The following is a 19,631-nucleotide window of genomic DNA, read 5'->3' on the forward strand; positions in this document are numbered from 1 at the left end:
TTACATAAAATAAAAATAAGAAGATAGAGTTTTCAAATTCAAAGCATACGTCGTCACGAATATTTATTTCGTGGTAATCAAGTAAATAATATTAATTTTAAATATACTGGTATCATACTAAATTCGAAAAATGAATTCGAAACATTTTCACACTCTAGAGACGAAACAACCCACCACCGCATTACGCGTGGCATTTCACAACATTCGACAATACACGTGATCAGTGTACGGTCTTTTCCGTCGAGTCAACGAAAGAGGACAGCTGAGCATATTACAGTGGTTGTCCATCTAAGACTCGATCCAAGATGGTAAGCTCCATCGCTATAATTTAAACTCATTTATTGATTAATAAGTATTTAAAGTGTTTGATATTTAAGTATAGCTCCAATATTTTGAGAAGTGGTGAAGAAATGGCACGAAAAAAAAATGGTGTACTGATTTGACATACGCCGGCCATAATGGACGTATATGAATTGGAAAGAAGCGAGAATCATGTGGAATGGTTTTCGATGTAGTTCAACGATTAAATTAGCAATGTGTTTTCACATTTTATGTATTTAAATATACAGTTTCTCACATATGTTTACTGAAAAATCAAAATAAAGGATGGTTCGTTGATAATGTAAACGACGGAGAAGTCATATACGTAATACACAGAATCTGTGTCATTTTCAATAAGTGCAACGAACGTTTGATAGTTTTAAAAAGAATTATAGGGTTGGTTTACTTCATTATTGTTTTGCTTTTTCAGTTCAAATACTACAGTAATTGAGATTCATGACACAGAGACTATGTCTGATTTCTGTTGTCCTGCTAATAGAATATAGTGGTACATATCATAATGAGTATAACTTGTTTCAGGTGAACTTTACCGTAGAGCAGATCCGTGAGATCATGGATCGTAAACACAACATCCGAAACATGTCTGTGATTGCCCACGTCGATCATGGCAAATCTACGCTGACTGATTCTTTAGTCAGCAAGGCTGGTATCATTGCCTCAGCAAAAGCAGGAGAAACAAGATTTACAGACACTAGAAAGGACGAACAGGAGAGATGCATTACCATCAAATCAACGTAAGAATCATTGTAAACTTCTTGAGTTGTCATGTTTACATTGCATCTTTAAGCAGGTCGGGCACCATCTCTTGAATTAGCTGTATATGTTGAATTAGCTACTATATAGCTGTATTAACTAAGGTATTCAGAATAGCTTGATTTAGCTATTTTATCACATTTTTTCTTAAGGACATACGCAACGTACCTTTAGTCCTTACCTACTGATAATTTTTCAAGATATTCTCAATTTAAGAATATAGTGCCATCAGATGTTCATAGACAAAAAATCAGCATGCATTACCAGGGGTTTTAAAAAGATATCAGTTGAAGAAAATTCTTGTATAATTCAAAGAAAAATATACGAAAATTACTAAACATATATTGTAGATGTTTTGTTTATCCAAACTTGTTTAAGAAGGAGTGTACAACATAATTTATAGACATTAAAATTTAGCACACAGTTCCTTTAAGTATTGGAACTCTTCAACTCCAGGGAAAAAGACAAAGTTCAAACTACGTTGCGTATTTCCTTAAATGTGTTATTTTTCACCTTGTACACAAAGTCACACCTTAGTGCATTGATAGTATTCAAACTTGAACTCTTCTGAAAACATTGCATATAAACATTTGCTCATCAAATTGTGTCTCCTTCAGAGACTTTGAACTCGCAGTTTTAAATGTTTTGGGGCTATATAAAGCACTTGATTTATGTCTTGACAGTGACTTGTTGAATGAAATTATAAAGGAGGTCAATTATGGTCAACAAGATGATTGATTGGTAATAATTCAGCACAATGTGAAGCAATCATTCTTATCCATGCCTCAAAACATACATCTTTTTGCTCAAAAATATTAAATGCTGCAATGTTAGAACTATCTTTGAAGTGGGTTGCTTTTTTGAAAGTCCATAGTACATATATGAATAGTCAAATACTTCAGAATTTTTTATCTATTTCTTACAAAAAAAAACACACTTTTATGAAAAACTGCATATAAAAAGCTTTATCAAGCTATTCTGAACAGCTTAACCCCTTTATCACTGCAGCCAACTCAGCTGCTGTTATCACCAGATCGAGGAGCTAGTCTCCTGCTGCTGTGATAAGCCGGGCAGTCTGATGCACATAGATAATTAGGCTAATGACTCTCTTATCTTTAATCTAATGTATATAAAAGTATATATATTCAGAAAGCCTATAGATTTTACTTTCCAACAGTATAATTTTTGTAAAGATATTTGCTCATTAATTTAACTTTATTAGGGGTTAAACCTGATGAAAAATTAAAAACACATCTCAAAATTTTGCATATCATTTTTTAATTTGCATTTTTCTCATTAAAAGTGAAGGTAAACCATATAATATTTTTGCACATATTTGTTCTTTAGCTTTTCTTCTTTCAGATACACTTTACAGCAAAAAAATCCATCAAGAAAATTTAAAGTTATGATAATTTGAATGTCACTTGGTATTTTCCTGGAAAACAGAGTTTTTCATGCATCACAATACCTGAATGTTTTGTTGTAAAATCCAATGTAATATTTCCAAAATCCATCAAATAAAGTACACAACATTAGCACATGTAAAATATAAAAAATAACTTCAATAATTTTTTCAAAGATTAGCTGTTAAATTCAAAATAAAAGGCAATTTTCACCATATACGGTAACCAAAACTGATTTTCACATTATTCACTGTCTCAACATCCTCATGATGTGTTTGGACTGGCATTCCAAATGCACGGGAACATTACACTGCGAACATCCAAACTTAGTCACTCCTTTCCTTTGCCCTGGAGCCGCAGACAATGAACATTCTCGACACACTTTGTTTTTTTCATACAACTTTGTGATAGAATGTTCAGTTGCTCGCCCACCACAGTCAACCTTTGGTGCTTCTCTGCATGAATGTGTGTCGCCAATCAAGTCCTCCACAATTTCCTCGAGGAAATCTTGGAAGTTCGGCCAGCGATCCTTTCCAATTTCTGGATGGGTATCCTTAGCTACGACGTACGCATTATGGGCAGACACCATCATCAGATAAAAAAACAATCGGCGCCACCATTTCTTTGAGCCATGATGGACCATGTAGTATCCAATCATCTGGTCGCATATGTCAACTCCTTTCATATACTTCTGGTAGTCTGCTAGAAGAAGGGGTACCTCAACTACATTCTGTGCTGCGGCGGCTGCTCTACGGGTCACTTGTCCTCGGTGCAAGGGGTCATGGAAATTTGACAAAACCAGTACAGGTTTTGTGTCCTGCCACGCTGTAAAGGTGAGGATATCGTTCTGTACCACCTTGTACTCATGCTTCTGTAGGCGCAGATTTTTTGGAAGGCATTCTGCTGGAAGACCTTTTCTGTTTGCTCTGACAGTGCCACATGCCATGATCCCTCGGATATGTAAATCTTTGAGAAGCTCCGGGCTTGTGTAGAAGTTGTCCATATAGACAGACAGATTGCTGCCGAACATGTACGTACATAGGTCCATTACCACTCTGTGTGTTAGACCTTTCTCTTGGCCATCCTCTTTTCCAGTGTATACCTGAAATGTAGTCATGTACCCGGTATCACTCTCAGCCATAGTCCAAACCTTGATTCCCCATTTGATTGGCTTAGCTGGTAAATACTGTCGAAATCCTAAACGGCCTTTGAATTTTACCATGCTCTCGTCAATGGTGACGTTTCCATATGGTACATAAGTTTCTTTGAATTTCTCGTTTAGGAAGTTTATAAACCATCTCATTTTCCATAACTTGTCCGGCTGATCTGGCTGTACCTCATTGTTCTGCAGGTACAAGTACCTCCAAATTTGCGTAAATCTGTCTCTTGTCATCACTTTCCCAAATGAAGTACAAAATAACCACTTACTTTGTCGCCAATAGTCATTTTTTGAGGGTAACCTGAGGATTCCCATTGCAAAACATAAGCCAATAAACGCTTTGATGTCGACGGCATTCACTGGCGTCCATTTTGCTGCATACGGTGGTGGTGGGTTTTTTCTCCTCTCCTGTTCCGCATATAAGATCGTTTCCTGGACTATTCTATCCCACATTTCGTTAGTCCAGAACAAGTTAAAGTATTGTGCAGCGGAGGCTTCTTCAGGATGTTCAATTGTAGCACCCCCTACCTTTCTATAGCGAGATGGTAGACGGGGCTGGAAATCCTCCGACGTCCATTGATTTTGGAAGCCCAGGAAATCGTCTTCGTCGCCGGAATCTTCCGTAAATATGTTCAATAGCCAGTCGTCAACGTCTCCAAGTTGAACTTCGCGATCTATTCTGTCAATATTTTCTTCATTTACATCCAATCCATCATCTATATCATCATAATTTGAGTCAATATCGCTGCCCTCGCTCAAGTCTGCATCTCTCGCCGCCATGTTGCTTTCGTTTTGTAAACTGACGCATCGGTTTCTTTGTTTCTTCTGGAATTTTCCCCTCATAAATAGGTATCTAGTTTCACTTTTTATTGCGCATGATCAGTGGAAATTTACCTAAGTCTGATTCGTATAAACGTTTTCTTTCTAACTTATCATGTAACAGTTTATTAAGGGTCTGAATAACAGCGTTTGTGTACTACCACTGGAGTCGTATCCCGTACGAAATGGTAGACTACGACTCGAGTCGTATCCCGTGCGAAAGGGGTTAAGCTATATAGCTAATTCAAGCTATATAGCTAAATCAAGGGATTGTGCTGGACCTGTTAAGTTTTCTTCTTACATTCTGAAATTTGATGTCTCTAGATTTTAAAGAAAGGGGCCAAGGAATTAATATATATGGAAAAAATCTCTATTTGAATAAATGTGAGACAAAGGTTTCAGTAAACTTTTTCTCATGTAATGATGTAGTTCATACTATGTTTATTGAATGTATTCGTGATATATTTCTTTAGTGCAATTTCCCTGTATTATGAAATGAAGAAGGAGGATTTGCAATTCATTGTTGGAGAAAAAGACAAGGATTTAAGCAATGCTTTCTTGATCAACTTGATTGATTCCCCTGGCCACGTTGACTTCTCTTCAGAAGTAACAGCCGCTCTGCGTGTCACTGATGGAGCCCTTGTTGTTGTTGACTGTGTTTCAGGTATTTGTCTAATTGTTCACAAGTTTCACTTGCCCAAACTGAGAATTTTACTTGCCTCTGGCAATCGGACAACCATAAATGTCAATCCCTAAAAGTTTAACATAAGAGTATATAGGGAAAATTTTATTAAATCTTCACGAGAAAAAGAAAGTTATTCATATTTATGTGGAAGCATTATGTGGAAGTAGGGAAAATACAGGGAATCAAAAGGCTAGATGTTTTAATTATGTTCACAATTTGTGCATAGTATGTTGGAGTTTTGTTCAAATGTTGGCTCGGGTCTAGGGTAGACTTTATAAATTGAGCAAAAATGTGTTGATAGATTTAATAGAAAGCTATGTAAATTTAATGAAAGAATCTTGTTAAAAGTTGGTATCTTGACTGGAGTCTAATTCTTTAATTCCAAATGTTTGATCCAAAATCCAAATAATGAAGTAGAATCAAGTTGTTGAATCCTTACAACTGTTTGATGTAATATTGTTTTACAGGTGTGTGTGTACAAACTGAAACCGTTTTGAGACAGGCTATTGGAGAGAGAATCAAGCCCGTTCTCTTCATGAACAAGATGGACTTGGCTTTATTGACACTTCAGCTTGACGCAGAATCTCTCTACCAGTCCTTCCAGAGAATTATTGAGAATGTCAATGTCATCATTGCTACTTATGGCTTGGAAGACAGCCCCATGGGAGAAATTGCTGTATGTCTTGGTCTTAAAATATAAGTTTTATTTAGTTACAATTAAAACTCGAGAGATATTAATCACAAGATGGCTTTGATTAAGTATGATAATATCAATTGTATAGGTTGATCCCAAGAAGGGAACAGTTGGATTTGGAGCCGGTCTTCATGGGTGGGCATTCACCTTAAAAGACTTCGGTGCCATGTACAGCAAGAAATTTGGCATTGGAGAGGACAAATTGATGAAGAAACTTTGGGGAGACAACTTTTACAATGAAAAAGAAAAGAAGTGGTCCACTGAGCAAAGTGCTGGAGATCGTGGCTTTGTAAAGTACATCTTGACCCCTATTTACCATGTCTTCAACACCTGCATGAAGAGCTCTAAGGAAAAGGCTCTGGCCCTCGCTGAGAAAATGGGTGTCAAACTGACCTCAGAGGATAAAGAACTGGAGGAGAAACAACTGCTGAAGGTTGTGATGAGGAAGTGGCTGCCAGCTGGAGATGCCATGTTGCAGATGATAGTCATCCATCTTCCCTCTCCTGTCACTGCCCAATGCTACCGTGTAGATACCTTGTATGAAGGACCTGCTGATGATGAAGCTGCTGTTGGTAAGTAAAAAACAATTCTGGTCTCAAAGATTTTCAGCAAATTTAAATGACAAATTATCACTCTTCCAACACTTATTATGTATTGGGCAGTAAACCAGTTTAAGTGTATGTCTAATGAAACATGCGCAGTTACAATATATACTGGTGTGGTTAAATTCTGATAATGCTCTTGGTTGCTGATAATGCACATGTATGTTAAAAACTAAGGAAAGCACATTTGTTTTTTCAGCTGTTAGGAATTGTGCACATGTATGTTAAAAACTAAGGAAAGCACATTTGTTTTTTCAGCTGTTAGGAATTGTGACCCTAAAGGAGTTCTCATGATGTACATCTCCAAGATGGTACCTACCAGTGACAAAGGTCGATTCTATGCCTTCGGTCGTGTCTTCTCAGGAACAGTAGCCACTGGTCAGAAAGCTCGTATCATGGGACCCAACTACACCCCAGGAAAGAAAGAGGACTTGTATGAAAAGTCCATCCAGAGGTGAGGGTTTTATCTTAAAGATTTGAATTTGCTTGAATTGGAAAACAAAAATTTGGAAATGGGTTCACACCCTAACAATTTCCTTCCTAGAAATGTATACAAATACAGGGTGTTTCAGCAAACATCTCCAGACTTGACATTTTCATATAAAAGTTATGCAGTATCTTTGATATGAAATTTAAAAATGTTTTTAAAAAATAAATGTGGACATCAGAGAGAGTTTTCAATTTATTGTCGTCTTCTTATGCATTGAAAGTGGTGTCTTGTTTCTTATTTTGTCTCAAGTCGAATATTGCTCAATTTTGGACACAATTCAAAAAACTGTGTTTCATATACCATATATACTCGCCTATAAGTCGGTTTTATTTTTTAAGCTTACATTAAAGGGATTGACCAGCTATAATACCAATATTTTTATAACTCGCCTATAAGTCGGACAGGGGTTTTTGGACCAAAGTTTAACTCCCAAAAAACCGACTTATAGGTGAGTATATACGGTAAAGATGCCCCCTATATGGGTACTTGCTTTTCAAAATCATGTTTACTAGTATTGGTGAATATCTGTTTGGGAAGTACAGATTAATGAAAATTAATATAGAAATTTCCTTTATCAACCATTTTTAAAAAACCTGACTACCTGACTTCGATGATGTAGCTGAAACTTTACAAAAGATGGTTATGAAGTATATAGCGTTTATAGCACATTAAAACACAATAAAATACAGTTGTTTTGTAAATATTATATAGTGCAATAATATGTACATCCAAAGTCAGGACATGTTTGCTGAAAAATTTTAAAAATTTCATAATGGATAAATTTTTTCTTTATTTTTGCAGAACCATTTTGATGATGGGACGTTATATTGAACCTATTGAGGATGTCCCATGTGGTAACATTTGTGGGTTGGTAGGAGTTGACCAGTACCTTGTTAAAACTGGAACTATCACAACGTACAAAGATGCCCATAACATGAGAGTGATGAAATTCAGTGTCAGTCCTGTTGTCAGAGTTGCTGTAGAGTGCAAAAACCCCTCGGAATTGCCCAAGCTTGTGGAGGGTCTCAAACGTCTAGCCAAATCTGATCCTATGGTCCAGGTAGCTACCTTTTTGTCAAGAATCCCTTCAAATTTGTGACTATTTTTCACTAAATCTGGAAATTATTGATGAATGAATTGAAGATAATTTTAACCTTTTCAAATTCTAGTTCATCTGAATTGAAATAAATTTATAATTGCTCAAATTACGCATGCCTCTGTGGCACAGATGGAGTCCAAATTTAGCCAATTTTGATGACAATTTCTAATTAATGTTGACAGATAATTTCAGCATATCCAATGAGAGCAAGAGTACAATTTGAATCCAAGCAATCAAAAATAAAATTAGCTTTTTTTCCCCCTAGAAATATTGTATAACACCAAAAAAAAAAAAAAAATAGAGATTCAGCTACTAGTTCGAAATTATAGCCTATTATGATTAAGCTGGAATAAATATTGTTTAAAGGCTTTTCGAAATTGATGCAATTCATTAGCAAATGCATAAGATGTTGATAGAGGATCTGTATTTGCGACTTGGTATTAATTTGAACTAATTTTTAGGTCACCTGAGTCACTCAGGTGACATATTGCTATCCGTTTTTGTCCGTCGTCGTGCGATGTGCGTTAACATTTGAACATTTTTAGCTTCTTCTCTAAAACCGCTCAACCAATTTCAGCCAAATTTGGCATATAGCATCTATGGGTGAAGGGGAACAAAAATTGTGAATTTCATGGTCCCTGCCCCCCTGGGGCCTGAGGGGTGGGGCTAAAACCAGCAAAATTAATGCAATCTTTAAAAATCTTCTTCTTTACTCCTGGACATCAAGCAGTCAAACTGTTGGCATGATTGTAATAAGCATTGAGCCCTCTACCAAAATTGTGAAATTCATGGCCCCAGGGTCAGGGGTTCTGGTGCTAGGGTGGGGCTATATAGATCATGTAGTGAAAGTGCATTATTTCTTTGAAAATCTTTTTGTCTGCTCCTGGGTATTAAATAAACTAACTACATATATAGTTATGATGAGTAAGAGTGCCTCTTCCAAAATTGTGAAATTCATGGCCCCAGGGGTAGGGGTTCAGGTGTTAGGGCGGGGCTCTATTGATTATATAGTGAAAATGCATTAAATTTTGGAAAATCTTCTCTGCTCCTGGGTATTAAATAAAGTAACTAAGTACATAGTTATGATGAGCAAGAGTTCCTCTTCCAAAATTGTGAATTTCATGGCCCCTGGGTCAGGGGTTCTGGTGTTAGGGCGGGGCTCTATTGATTATATAGTGAAAATGCATTTATTCTTTGAAAATCTTGTTATCTGCTCCTAGGTATTAAATAAAGTAACTAAGTACATAGTTATGATGAGCTAGAGTGCCTCTTCCAAAATTGTGAATTTCATGGCCCCTGGGTCAGGGGTTCTGGTGTTAGGGCGGGGCTCTATTAATTATATAGTGAAAATCCATGAATTCCTTGAAAATCTTCTTCTCAGCTCCTGGGTATTAAATACAGTAACTAAGTACATAGTTATGATGAGCTAGAGTGCCTCTTCCAAAATTGTGAATTTCATGGCCCCAGGGGCAGGGGTTCTGGTGTTAGGGCGGGGCTGTATTGATTATATAGTGAAAATGCATTAATTCCTTGAAAATCTTCTTCTCTGCTCCAGGGTATTAAATACAGTAACTAAGTACAAAGTTATGATGAGCAAGAGTGCCTTTTCCAAAATTGTGAAATTCATGGCCCCAGGGGCAGGGGTTCTGGTGTTAGGGCGGGGCTGTATTGGTTATATAGTGAAAATGCATTAATTCCTTGAAAATCTTCTTCTCTGCTCCAGGGTATTCAATACAGTAACTAAGTACATAGTTATAATGAGTAAGAGTGCCTCTTCCACAATTGTGAATTTCATGACCCCAAGGGCAGGGGTTCTGGTGTTAGGGCGGGGCTCTATTGATTATATAGTGAAAATGCATTAATTCTTTGAAAATCTTCTTCTCAGCTCCTAGGTATTAAATAAACTAACTAAGTACATAGTTAGGATGAGCAAGAGTTCCTCTTCCAAAATTGTGAATTTCATGGCCCCTGGGTCAGGGGTTCTGGTGTTAGGGTGGGGCTCTATTGATTATATAGTGAAAATGCATTAATTCTTTGAAAATCTTCTTCTCTACTCCTCGGTATCATTTAAACAAATTAAGTACATTGTTATGATAAGCAAGGATGCCTCTTCCCAAATTGTGAAATTCATGGCCCCGGGGACAGGAGTTCTGGTGCTAGGGCGGGGCTATATAGATCTTATAGTTAAGGTGAATTATTTCTTTGAAAGTCTTCTTCTCTGCCCCTGGGTATTGTTTAAACAAACTGAGTACATTGTTATGATACGCAAGGATGCCTCTTCCAAAATTGTGAATTTTATGACACCAGGTTTAAGGGTTCTGGTGAGGGGGGGGGGGGGGGGGGGGCTTCTATTGATTATAAAGTGAAAAAGCAAAATTTCTTTGCAAATATTCTTTTCTGCTTCTGGTTAAAAAAGCAAAGAAGCTAAGTGTATAGTTATGATGAGCAAGAGTGCTTCTTCCAGAGTAGTGAATTTCATGACCCCTGGGTCAGATGTGCTGGTGTGATGGTGGGGCTCTTAATAATATAGTGAAAATGCATTAATTCTATTCAAAAATCTTGTTTGCTCCTTAGTGTTAAGCAGATAAACAAAGTGATTAGTTATGATGAGCAAACTTATGGTCCCAGGGTCAGAAGCTCTGGTGTTTTTTTTTTTTGGGGGGGGGGGGGCTCTATTGATAATATAGTGAATCTGTAGTAAAAATGCATTATTTCTTTAAAAATCTTCTCCGCACCTGGGCATATCTGAGGCAAACAGAGTAAAAGTTTTTATAAGGAAGAAAATTTTTACCAGATTTTTGAACATCTGGACCATTTGGTCAAGTGTTCTGGTCCTGGCCAGGGCTCTATTAGTTTGTATTCTACTGAGAGGAGTTATTCCCCTTTGCCATTTATGTTTGATAATTTATCACTGTAAATAATGTACTTGAAAGGTAAATAGAATAAGAGAATTATGCAAAAACTTTAATTGTATAATACAAAAAGTACTTTTATAGTTTTATTGATCAGATAGACTTGTAAGTAGTAGATAAATAAAAATGAGACAAAAATAACTTGTCTTACTAAATGTTCATCAAGGACCAAGAGAGGCCAATGTAAGAGATTTCAACAAGGGATAAAATAGTACAGAAGCATTGATAATTTGTTAATATACTGTATAGTGATAGTGATAAATGGGGAACAGATTAGAACCTAATTTATGAACTGTTAATGAATATTAAGACCAATTATTTTGTTGATCATGATCACCCTATTTTTCTTGCTTTTGGGCAACAAAGCTTCACCTTTCAGTTCATTTTATACTCTATGGATCCTCTAAATTGTTGTATTATACTCAGGTGACCGTTAAGGCCCTTGGGCCTCTTGTTAATTGAGGCTTTGAGATTATGACAGGGTTACTTCAAACATTCTCAAAAATAAGGTTACAATTTTTCAGATGTACCTGTCTAAGCATACAAATTAAAAAAAAAAAATACATAGGTGTTCAAGGTTGGTCAGGGGCTACAGTTGGACCATAAAATTTTTCATTAGAATGCATAAAGAGTTTAATAAGGCCAAAAAAAATAATAGTCTTGTTTCCTGCTACCCGACCTACCCTATTTTTTTGCACCCGACCCTAAAGTTTTTTTTAAGTTTTGGAAGAAAAAAAATCGGGAATTTCTGGAATTTCATGGATCTGTCACCATAATCGGTTTCTGTGTTAACACAAAACAAGCATTTCATTAAATTCTTGTTTTAAATTTGGATTTTTATGAAATACCACTGGAATTGTGCATAAAAAGACATGAAATTTTTATTTTAAAAGGCGATATTGACCTGTGACATGTTTAATTTGATCTTGTATTAGTTCATATCCAAAAAAATGCCATCGGAAAAAAATAAAATAAAAATATAAAATAAAATAATTTTCCTACCTACCTACCCTATTTTTTTCAGACTGGTAGCAGGAAACAAGACTATTATTTTTTTTGGCCTAAATATTTTCATACTACTCACAAGAAGGTTTTCATGCACTGACTCCTTTCTGAGATCTAGGGATAATCAGCTCAGGGTTAGACATTAACTTTCAGATTCACTTGCCCTTTGGGCAAGTGATCTCAAACTTTGACTTGTCCGAATGCAAAACTTGGTTGCCCGAAATTAGGAAAGAACTTAATAAAATAATTATTAATTACTGTAAATGTTATAGTAAGAAAAAATGTGACCAAATACGCTACTGTCAATTTGGCGATGCTGCAATTGTACATAAGTGTATACCGCTGTACTTGTAAATTTAACCTGTTAACACACACTGCCATGCAGTAATAACCCTCCGTTTCCTTTTAATAAAATTTATATTTTTAAAAACTATCTTTGATGAATCTTTTTGTGATTCGTGATTTTCAGAGATGCTTAAGGAAGATAGTTGCTACAAAACATACATGTTATCTTGATCAGGATACATTGTATTACACTGTACTTATATTCTGTGTGTGAATAAATAATCTAATTTCCTAATAAGAAGTTAACAAAATATTGTTAGACGTAGAGCATATTTACTTCAAAAGAGAATAACGAACCTGATTTTTAAATGAACGGTACATAATCCAGAAACGCTAGCAAGGAATTTCGAATGCAAAAACATTGTCTGTCAGGTGCGTGGCAGAAATCAAGTGTTCATTTTATTGTTTTATTTATAAATTAATGTAAACAAAATAAATATGTACATTTGTATGAGGAAATTCACTTGCCTGATCGGACAAGTACGTCAACAATTTCACTTGCCCGAACTGAGAATTAACTTGTCCCAGGCAATCGGACAACCGTTAATCTTGATCCCTGCAGCTGACAATCTGGAAGCATAATAAAAAATTTGGTACCATCTGTTCAAGTCATGCAATTTATGTTTTTTGACAGTGTACAATTGAAGAATCTGGTGAGCACATTATTGCTGGAGCTGGTGAGTTGCATTTGGAAATCTGCCTGAAGGATCTGGAGGAAGACCATGCCTGTATCCCTATCAAGAAATCAGACCCAGTTGTATCCTACAGAGAAACTGTATCTGAAGAATCAAGTATTATGTGTCTGTCAAAATCTCCAAACAAGCACAACAGATTGTTCATGAAAGCCCTACCTCTTCCTGATGATCTTGCTGAAGCTATTGATGCTGTATGTACTGATTATTTAATTATAATTTTGATCTTGAAACACAAATAAAATATTTTTATAATAGTCATATTGATTGAAGTGATGTGTTCTCTATTACATAGGAACTGTCAATACTTACACAAGAGAACAAGATCATAATTTATTTGGAAAATTTTATGTTTTAGGGGGACATTACACCTAGACAGGAACTGAAAGAAAGAGCCAGAATCTTGGCTGATAAATATGGTATGGATGTAGGAGAGGCCAGGAAGATCTGGTGCTTTGGACCTGAAGGATCTGGCCCCAACCTTTTGATGGATGTTGCCAAGGGAGTGCAGTATTTGAATGAAATAAAAGAGAGTGTTGTTGCTGGCTTCCAATGGGCCACAAAAGAAGTAGGAAATATTATATGCAGAGAATAGTATACTGTAGGAAAAGTGCAGTTCTGTATGTATATGTGTAAATTTTTGCTTTATAGCTAGTGTGAGTGTTTTCTGTATTACTATCGTCTGTTCCTTGTCAGGGTGTCCTATGTGAGGAGAATGTCCGAGGTGCCAGGTTTAACATCCATGATGTGACATTACATGCTGATGCTATCCACAGAGGGGGTGGACAGATTATCCCTACTACCAGAAGAGTTCTGTATGCTTGTATGTTGACAGCTCAGCCCAGAATCATGGAGCCAATCTACCTTGTTGAAATTCAGGTCAGTCGTTATGGGTAGAAATTTTTCATTACTTGTGAAATTTGGATAATTGTAGGTTTACCTCAGCATAATGTAAATGTGTTCACGTGTTTCATGATTTCTTATGTTGGTACATTTCACGGTTTTAATTTCACAATTTAAGTTCTCTTAACTATATATATACAGTGTTTTCCTCAGAAAATTTTTAATGCATGGGGGAATTTTGCTGAATTGACGGCACGCAGAGTGTCTTGTTGAGTTACTTGTGCATGCATCTGAATTTATATTTAAATGAAAAATACAAATTCATTCATTTATATTTTTTTTTTCATTCAAATGATATATTTTGAATATATTGTCAATTTAACTTTTAAAAAAGCTAAACAATTGAGTTCACTTTTATAAAAATAGATCTAGTCACAAAAAAATGTTCTATTTTATTTTCCTCTAAAGCCACTGTCTTTTTATCATGTTTATGTGCTGTGTTATTCTTGCTTTCTACAAACTGAATAGGTCCCTAGTGAACCCCCCTTTTTTATTTACTACATTTTTAGCTCTTCTGAGCCAAAGGCTCAAAGAGCTAATGCTATGGCCATTTGTGCGGTGTGCGTAAACTTTTTAGAATATTGGCCATAACTCAAGAACCCCTTGGCCAATTATTGTCAAATTTGTCACAGGGTATCCTTGGCCCAAGGGCTCCCTTTTATACTAAAACTGGGGTTGTGACCCTTTAACAAGGGGAGATAATTAGGAAAATAGAAACAAAAGTACTGGTTGCTAAAAAATCTTCTTCTCAAGAACCACTGGGCAGATTATCACCAAACTTACACAAAAGGATGAGGATATGTTGTAGATTAAAATTTGCACGGGGATTTACCCTGGGGCAAAGGGCGTGGTCTCAAGGTCACTTCAAAGTTGACCAAAAATTACATTTTATTAAAATGTTGATATTTTGCTTATTATAAGGACTAGGATCATCAAATCTTGTCAGTTGGTGCATCTAAGGACCTCATATCATGTTGACTCAAAAGTAGGTCACGGTGACCTACTTTTTAAATTTTGTGGCCATTCTTTTTCAAAATGATTTAGAGGCATATTTTGAACAATTTAAGGCCTATGATCATCAAACTTTGTCAGTTGATGCATCTTGGGTCCTCAAAGTACGTCAACTAAAAAGTAGGTCACCTTGACCTACTTTTTGAATTTTATGGCTAATCTTTTTTAAAACAATTAAGGTCATTAATTCGAATATGGGGAGGCTTAGAATCATTAAATCTTGTAAGATGATGCATCTTGGGGCCATAAAACATATTTATTAAAAAGTAGGTCACAGTGACCTACTTTTTGAACTTTGCAGGCATTCGATTTCAAAGCATTTTAGAGGCATAATTTGGACATTTTAAGTCCTATGATCATAAAACTTTGTAAGTTGATGCATCTTGGGTCCTCAAAAAAGGTCAACTGAAAAGTAGGTCACCGTGACCTACTTTTCAATTTATATGACTATAATTAAATATTTCAGGTACTAATTGGCTTAGAATCATCAAACTTTGTCAGTTGATGCATCTTGGGTCTTCGGAGTAGGTCGACTAAAAAGTAGGTCACAGTGACCTACTTTTGAAAATTTATGGCGTTAATTAAATATTTCGGGTACTAATTGGCTTAGAATCATCAAACTTTGTCAGTTGATGCATCTTGGGTCTTCAGAGTAGGTCGACTAAAAAGTAGGTCACAGTGACCTACTTTTGAAAATTTATGGCGATAATTAAATATTTCGGGTACTAATTGGCTAAGAATCATCAAACTTTATCAGTTGATGCATCTTGGGTCTTCAGAGTAGATCCACTAAAAAGTAGGTCACAGTGACCTACTTTTGAAAATTTATGGCTTTAATAAAATATTTCGGGTACTAATTGGCTTAGAATCATAAAACTTTGTCAGTTTAGGCGTCATGGGTCCTCGGAGTACAACAACTGAAAAATAGGTCACGGTGACCTACTTTTGAAAATTTATGGCTTTAATCAAATATTTCGGGTACTAATTGGCTTAGAATCATTAAACTTTGTCAGTTGATGCGTCTTGGGTCCCCGGAGTACAACAACTGAAAAGTAGGTCACGGTGACCTACTTTTGAAATTTTATGGCTGTATTTAATATTTTCAGGAATTATTTGGCTTAGAATCGTCAAAATTTGTCAGTTGATGCATCTTTGGTCCTTGGAGTAGGTTGACTGAAAAGTAGGTCACTGTGACCTACTTTTGAAAATTTATGGCTGTAATTAAATATTTTGGGTACTTATTGGCTAGAATCATCAAACTTTGTCAGTCGATGTATCTTTGGTCCTCGGAGTACAGCAACTGAAAAGTAGGTCACAGTGACCTACTTTTGAAAATTTATGGCTTTAATTAAATATTACAGGTACTAATTGGCTTAGAATCATCAAACTTTGTCAGTTGATGCATCTTGGGTCCTTGGAGTAAAACAATTGAAAAGTAGGTCACTTTGACCTACTTATAAAATTTTATGATTATAATTTTAAAAAATATTTTAGGTATTAATTGGCTTAGAATCATCAAACTTAGTTGATGGGTCCTCAGAGAATGACAAGTGATAAGTAGGTCACCATGACCAACTCTCAGGTACTAATTGGCTTAGAATCATCTTGGGTTCTCAGAGTGTGAATTGGAATTTCAAGGGTTTATGTAAATATACAGGATACTTTGAGGCTTCAAATAGAAGTGATAGGTTGTACAGTTTATCAGAAGAGCGATTCAAGGCCCATGGGCCTCTTGTTTTTCTTTTGATGTCCCTACTTTTACAGTCATTTTTAAACAAAAAGGGTGCACATTATGTAGCACCACTGCTTACATGTAAATATTGTGACAACATATTTATTACATTGGTGTCTGATTTTTTTTAAATTCAACATAAGCTGTTGAATGTAGGTCAAGCATGTGCGCTTGAACAAAGTATTTGCCCATAGTTCATAGAGTAAATAAACAATGATTATACTTATTGGACATGTTTATTTTAAGCATATTTATGCAAAAAATGGCTTTAAAATTATGTGTTTAACTAATGAATCATTTTTGATGTCGGAACATCAATGCTATTTATAGAATGACCTGTGGATGTTGGAAAAACCCATATGTGCATATAACAAGTGTATTACTTTCACCGTATGAACTATCTGACAGCAATTAATAAATTTTTCATGCTTATAAATATTTTTAATCAAATAAAAGCTTAATACTTAGTAACATATAAGTAAATTGCAATAAACATAAATAGACAACTATTGCATCATACCACGTAGGCCTACCGCGATTCACATCGAGTTCACCACAGGTGCGCAACACGTGTACAGTAAACGCTGTGATTCTAGTGATTTGAATTGTTTTATTGAAAGATTAATAACTGATCACAATTTCAAAGTATATCTTCCTCTTAAAATAGTCTACCTTTAATAATTCATGCATAGCGGGAAGCATAACGGCAATGTGTGATGCATGGCGGGGGATCGTGAATGCATGGCGGTACCGCCATGCAAGAACGGTCTGGGGAAAACACTGTATATACAATTTTATAAATTATGGTAAATTAATAAAAATACACAGATCCAGAAACTTACTTTAACCCACCATTGTTATTAAACTCAGGTTTCCTAATGATTTTCAATTACCCGGTATTTACAAAAAAAACAAACAAACAAACAAAAAAACAGAATTTTAAAGTGTACAGCTGTATAAATAATTGAATGCTACATTGGTAAGTCAACAATGTTCATGATGGCTTAATTTTCATGGAAAATTCTTTGATCGGGAACATTGTGAAATTAAAAACAGTGCAATGTATTCCACTTCAACACTATTTGTCAAGTTCTTTTTCCAAAGTATTTTTCATTAGACTTTACAACTATACATGTAAATGTACAAATATTTGGTAACAATTTGGAACAGAGGTACATATTGGAGAGTTAAAAAATTAAGATGTGCGCAAGGAGATCCAGTTAGTTTGATAAAATGGCCATCAAAAAATCTTTAAAGCAAGGCTTTAGTGGTATTATGTGGCAAAAAACTTGTGTATTACATAAAGTCATCTGGAAATTAACTTTTGGCAAGTGACAGAAAGTTGTGACTCTGATATTAACATAATATATGAACATATTTTATGACTAATTTGATAATTTATTTTTCATCAGAATGTGAATACAAGTGCTTTTAATTATTTTGAGGTTACAATGAGAACTGCAACTTGATCAAATGTTCTATTTATATAGTGCCCTGAGCAAGCTGTAGGAGGTATCTTCCAGTGCTTAAACAAAAGAAGAGGTGTTGTGTTTGATAATGGTCAGATTGGATCCACACCTCAGTGGATGGTCAAGGCTCACTTGCCCGTAAATGAATCATTTGGTAAGTTATCTTTAGCCTTGGTTAGGAAAATAGACTGTACTAAATAATACATGTATAGAATAAAACTTCCTATAAGGTATTCATTACTTTTGAAAGAGGTATGGGTAAAATTTAGTTGTATATGATGAATAACGTATTTTAATCTGTCAATCCTATGAAAAAGGATGATTAAAAGACACAGTTTCTGATACAACTTATTACTGTAGATCACTATTTTTCATGACACCTTATTTAGAGAGAAAGCTAAATGATAATTATAAGTGAGACATAATTTTCACGTGCTATGGGAATTGTTGTATATAATCCTTGAAAGTGGAAATTTACGCGAGAATGAAATTCTTGCGAGGAGACAGACATGTAATTACGCCAAAATAAAGTTCTCTCAAGTAAGAGGTGATTTACAGTAATTTTAAAAAAAGTTGCTATTGTTAGATTTTTTATTATTTCTTGATACATATTGTAAAATTCCCACAGCTATTCCTGTTTATTACACCAGCAGTTTTTCCCATTTTTAGGCTTCACTGGAGATCTGAGATCTTGTACGGGAGGTCAAGCTTTCCCACAGTGCGTGTTTGACCACTGGGATATCCTACCAGGTGACCCATTGGATGCTAGCAGTAAACCATACCAGGTTGTTCACGATACTAGGAAACGCAAGGGATTAAAGGAAGGTGTACCAGCTCTGGACAATTTCCTCGACAAACTATAAACATCAGCCCTATAGTATGCAATTATGAACTGAAAAAGGGACAATTTTATCTGTGTTGGCATTTGTAAATTATTTATTGTTTCAACAACTTGTCATTAATAGTGCTTCATGTCCTAAATTTAAGTGCTTCAAGTCTGGTTTCTCCTGTTGTGAACCTCAATTCACCAAAACTCAAGAAAAATGATGTTCAGATTAATTGACGTGGAAAAATTATTCAAGTTTAAGGAAAGAAAGAAAGTTGTTAGAGAAAAAAAAATTGTAAATAAAAAATAGAAAAAAAGCTTTTTTTTATTGTATTTAGTCTAATACAAAGAATTGTCAGAGAATTATTGAATGGTTCAAATGCTATGGACCTTGACAGTTGCACGAGGGTTACTGTTCTTAATTTTTTGGAAAGGTAAATTTAGATGGAAACTGGATTTTATTGAAAAAGGAAGACACTCTAAAGTCATGGTTGACTTGTTTAATTTAAGCTATTTGTAGTTACATTACATAATTCTTGAATCAACACCATGCAAATTAGCTGCAGATCTGTAGCTCGCAGGTCAGAGAAAAAAATTGGTATGGACGACCAGAGAGCGACAGTGCCACCCATTGAAAAAAGGATATACATGTATCTATTGCACCCCAAAAAATGCTGTTTCTCTATTTCT

The 19,631-nt window shown here is 35.4% G+C and overlaps 1 protein-coding gene across 1 annotated transcript; it reads left to right on the forward strand.

Annotated features, from left to right (window-relative positions):
• Positions 1 to 197: 197 nt before the first annotated feature.
• On the forward strand, positions 198 to 19,216 carry LOC133182166 (elongation factor 2-like). The gene is made up of 12 exons (XM_061316905.1): positions 198 to 308; positions 862 to 1,076; positions 4,950 to 5,140; positions 5,629 to 5,837; positions 5,944 to 6,427; positions 6,716 to 6,911; positions 7,749 to 8,007; positions 12,943 to 13,194; positions 13,359 to 13,568; positions 13,697 to 13,879; positions 18,137 to 18,269; positions 18,785 to 19,216. The coding sequence occupies exons 1-12, from the start codon at positions 306 to 308 to the stop codon at positions 18,976 to 18,978; spliced, it is 2,529 nt and encodes an 842-aa protein (XP_061172889.1). The 5' UTR covers positions 198 to 305; the 3' UTR covers positions 18,979 to 19,216.
• Positions 19,217 to 19,631: the final 415 nt, after the last annotated feature.

Source organism: Saccostrea echinata, unplaced genomic scaffold, assembly GCF_033153115.1.
Source record: "Saccostrea echinata isolate AGI-Se365-2 ecotype Australia unplaced genomic scaffold, CSIRO_AGI_Sech_v1 ptg000009l, whole genome shotgun sequence".
In the NCBI taxonomy this organism is placed as follows: Eukaryota; Metazoa; Mollusca; class Bivalvia; order Ostreida; family Ostreidae; genus Saccostrea; species Saccostrea echinata.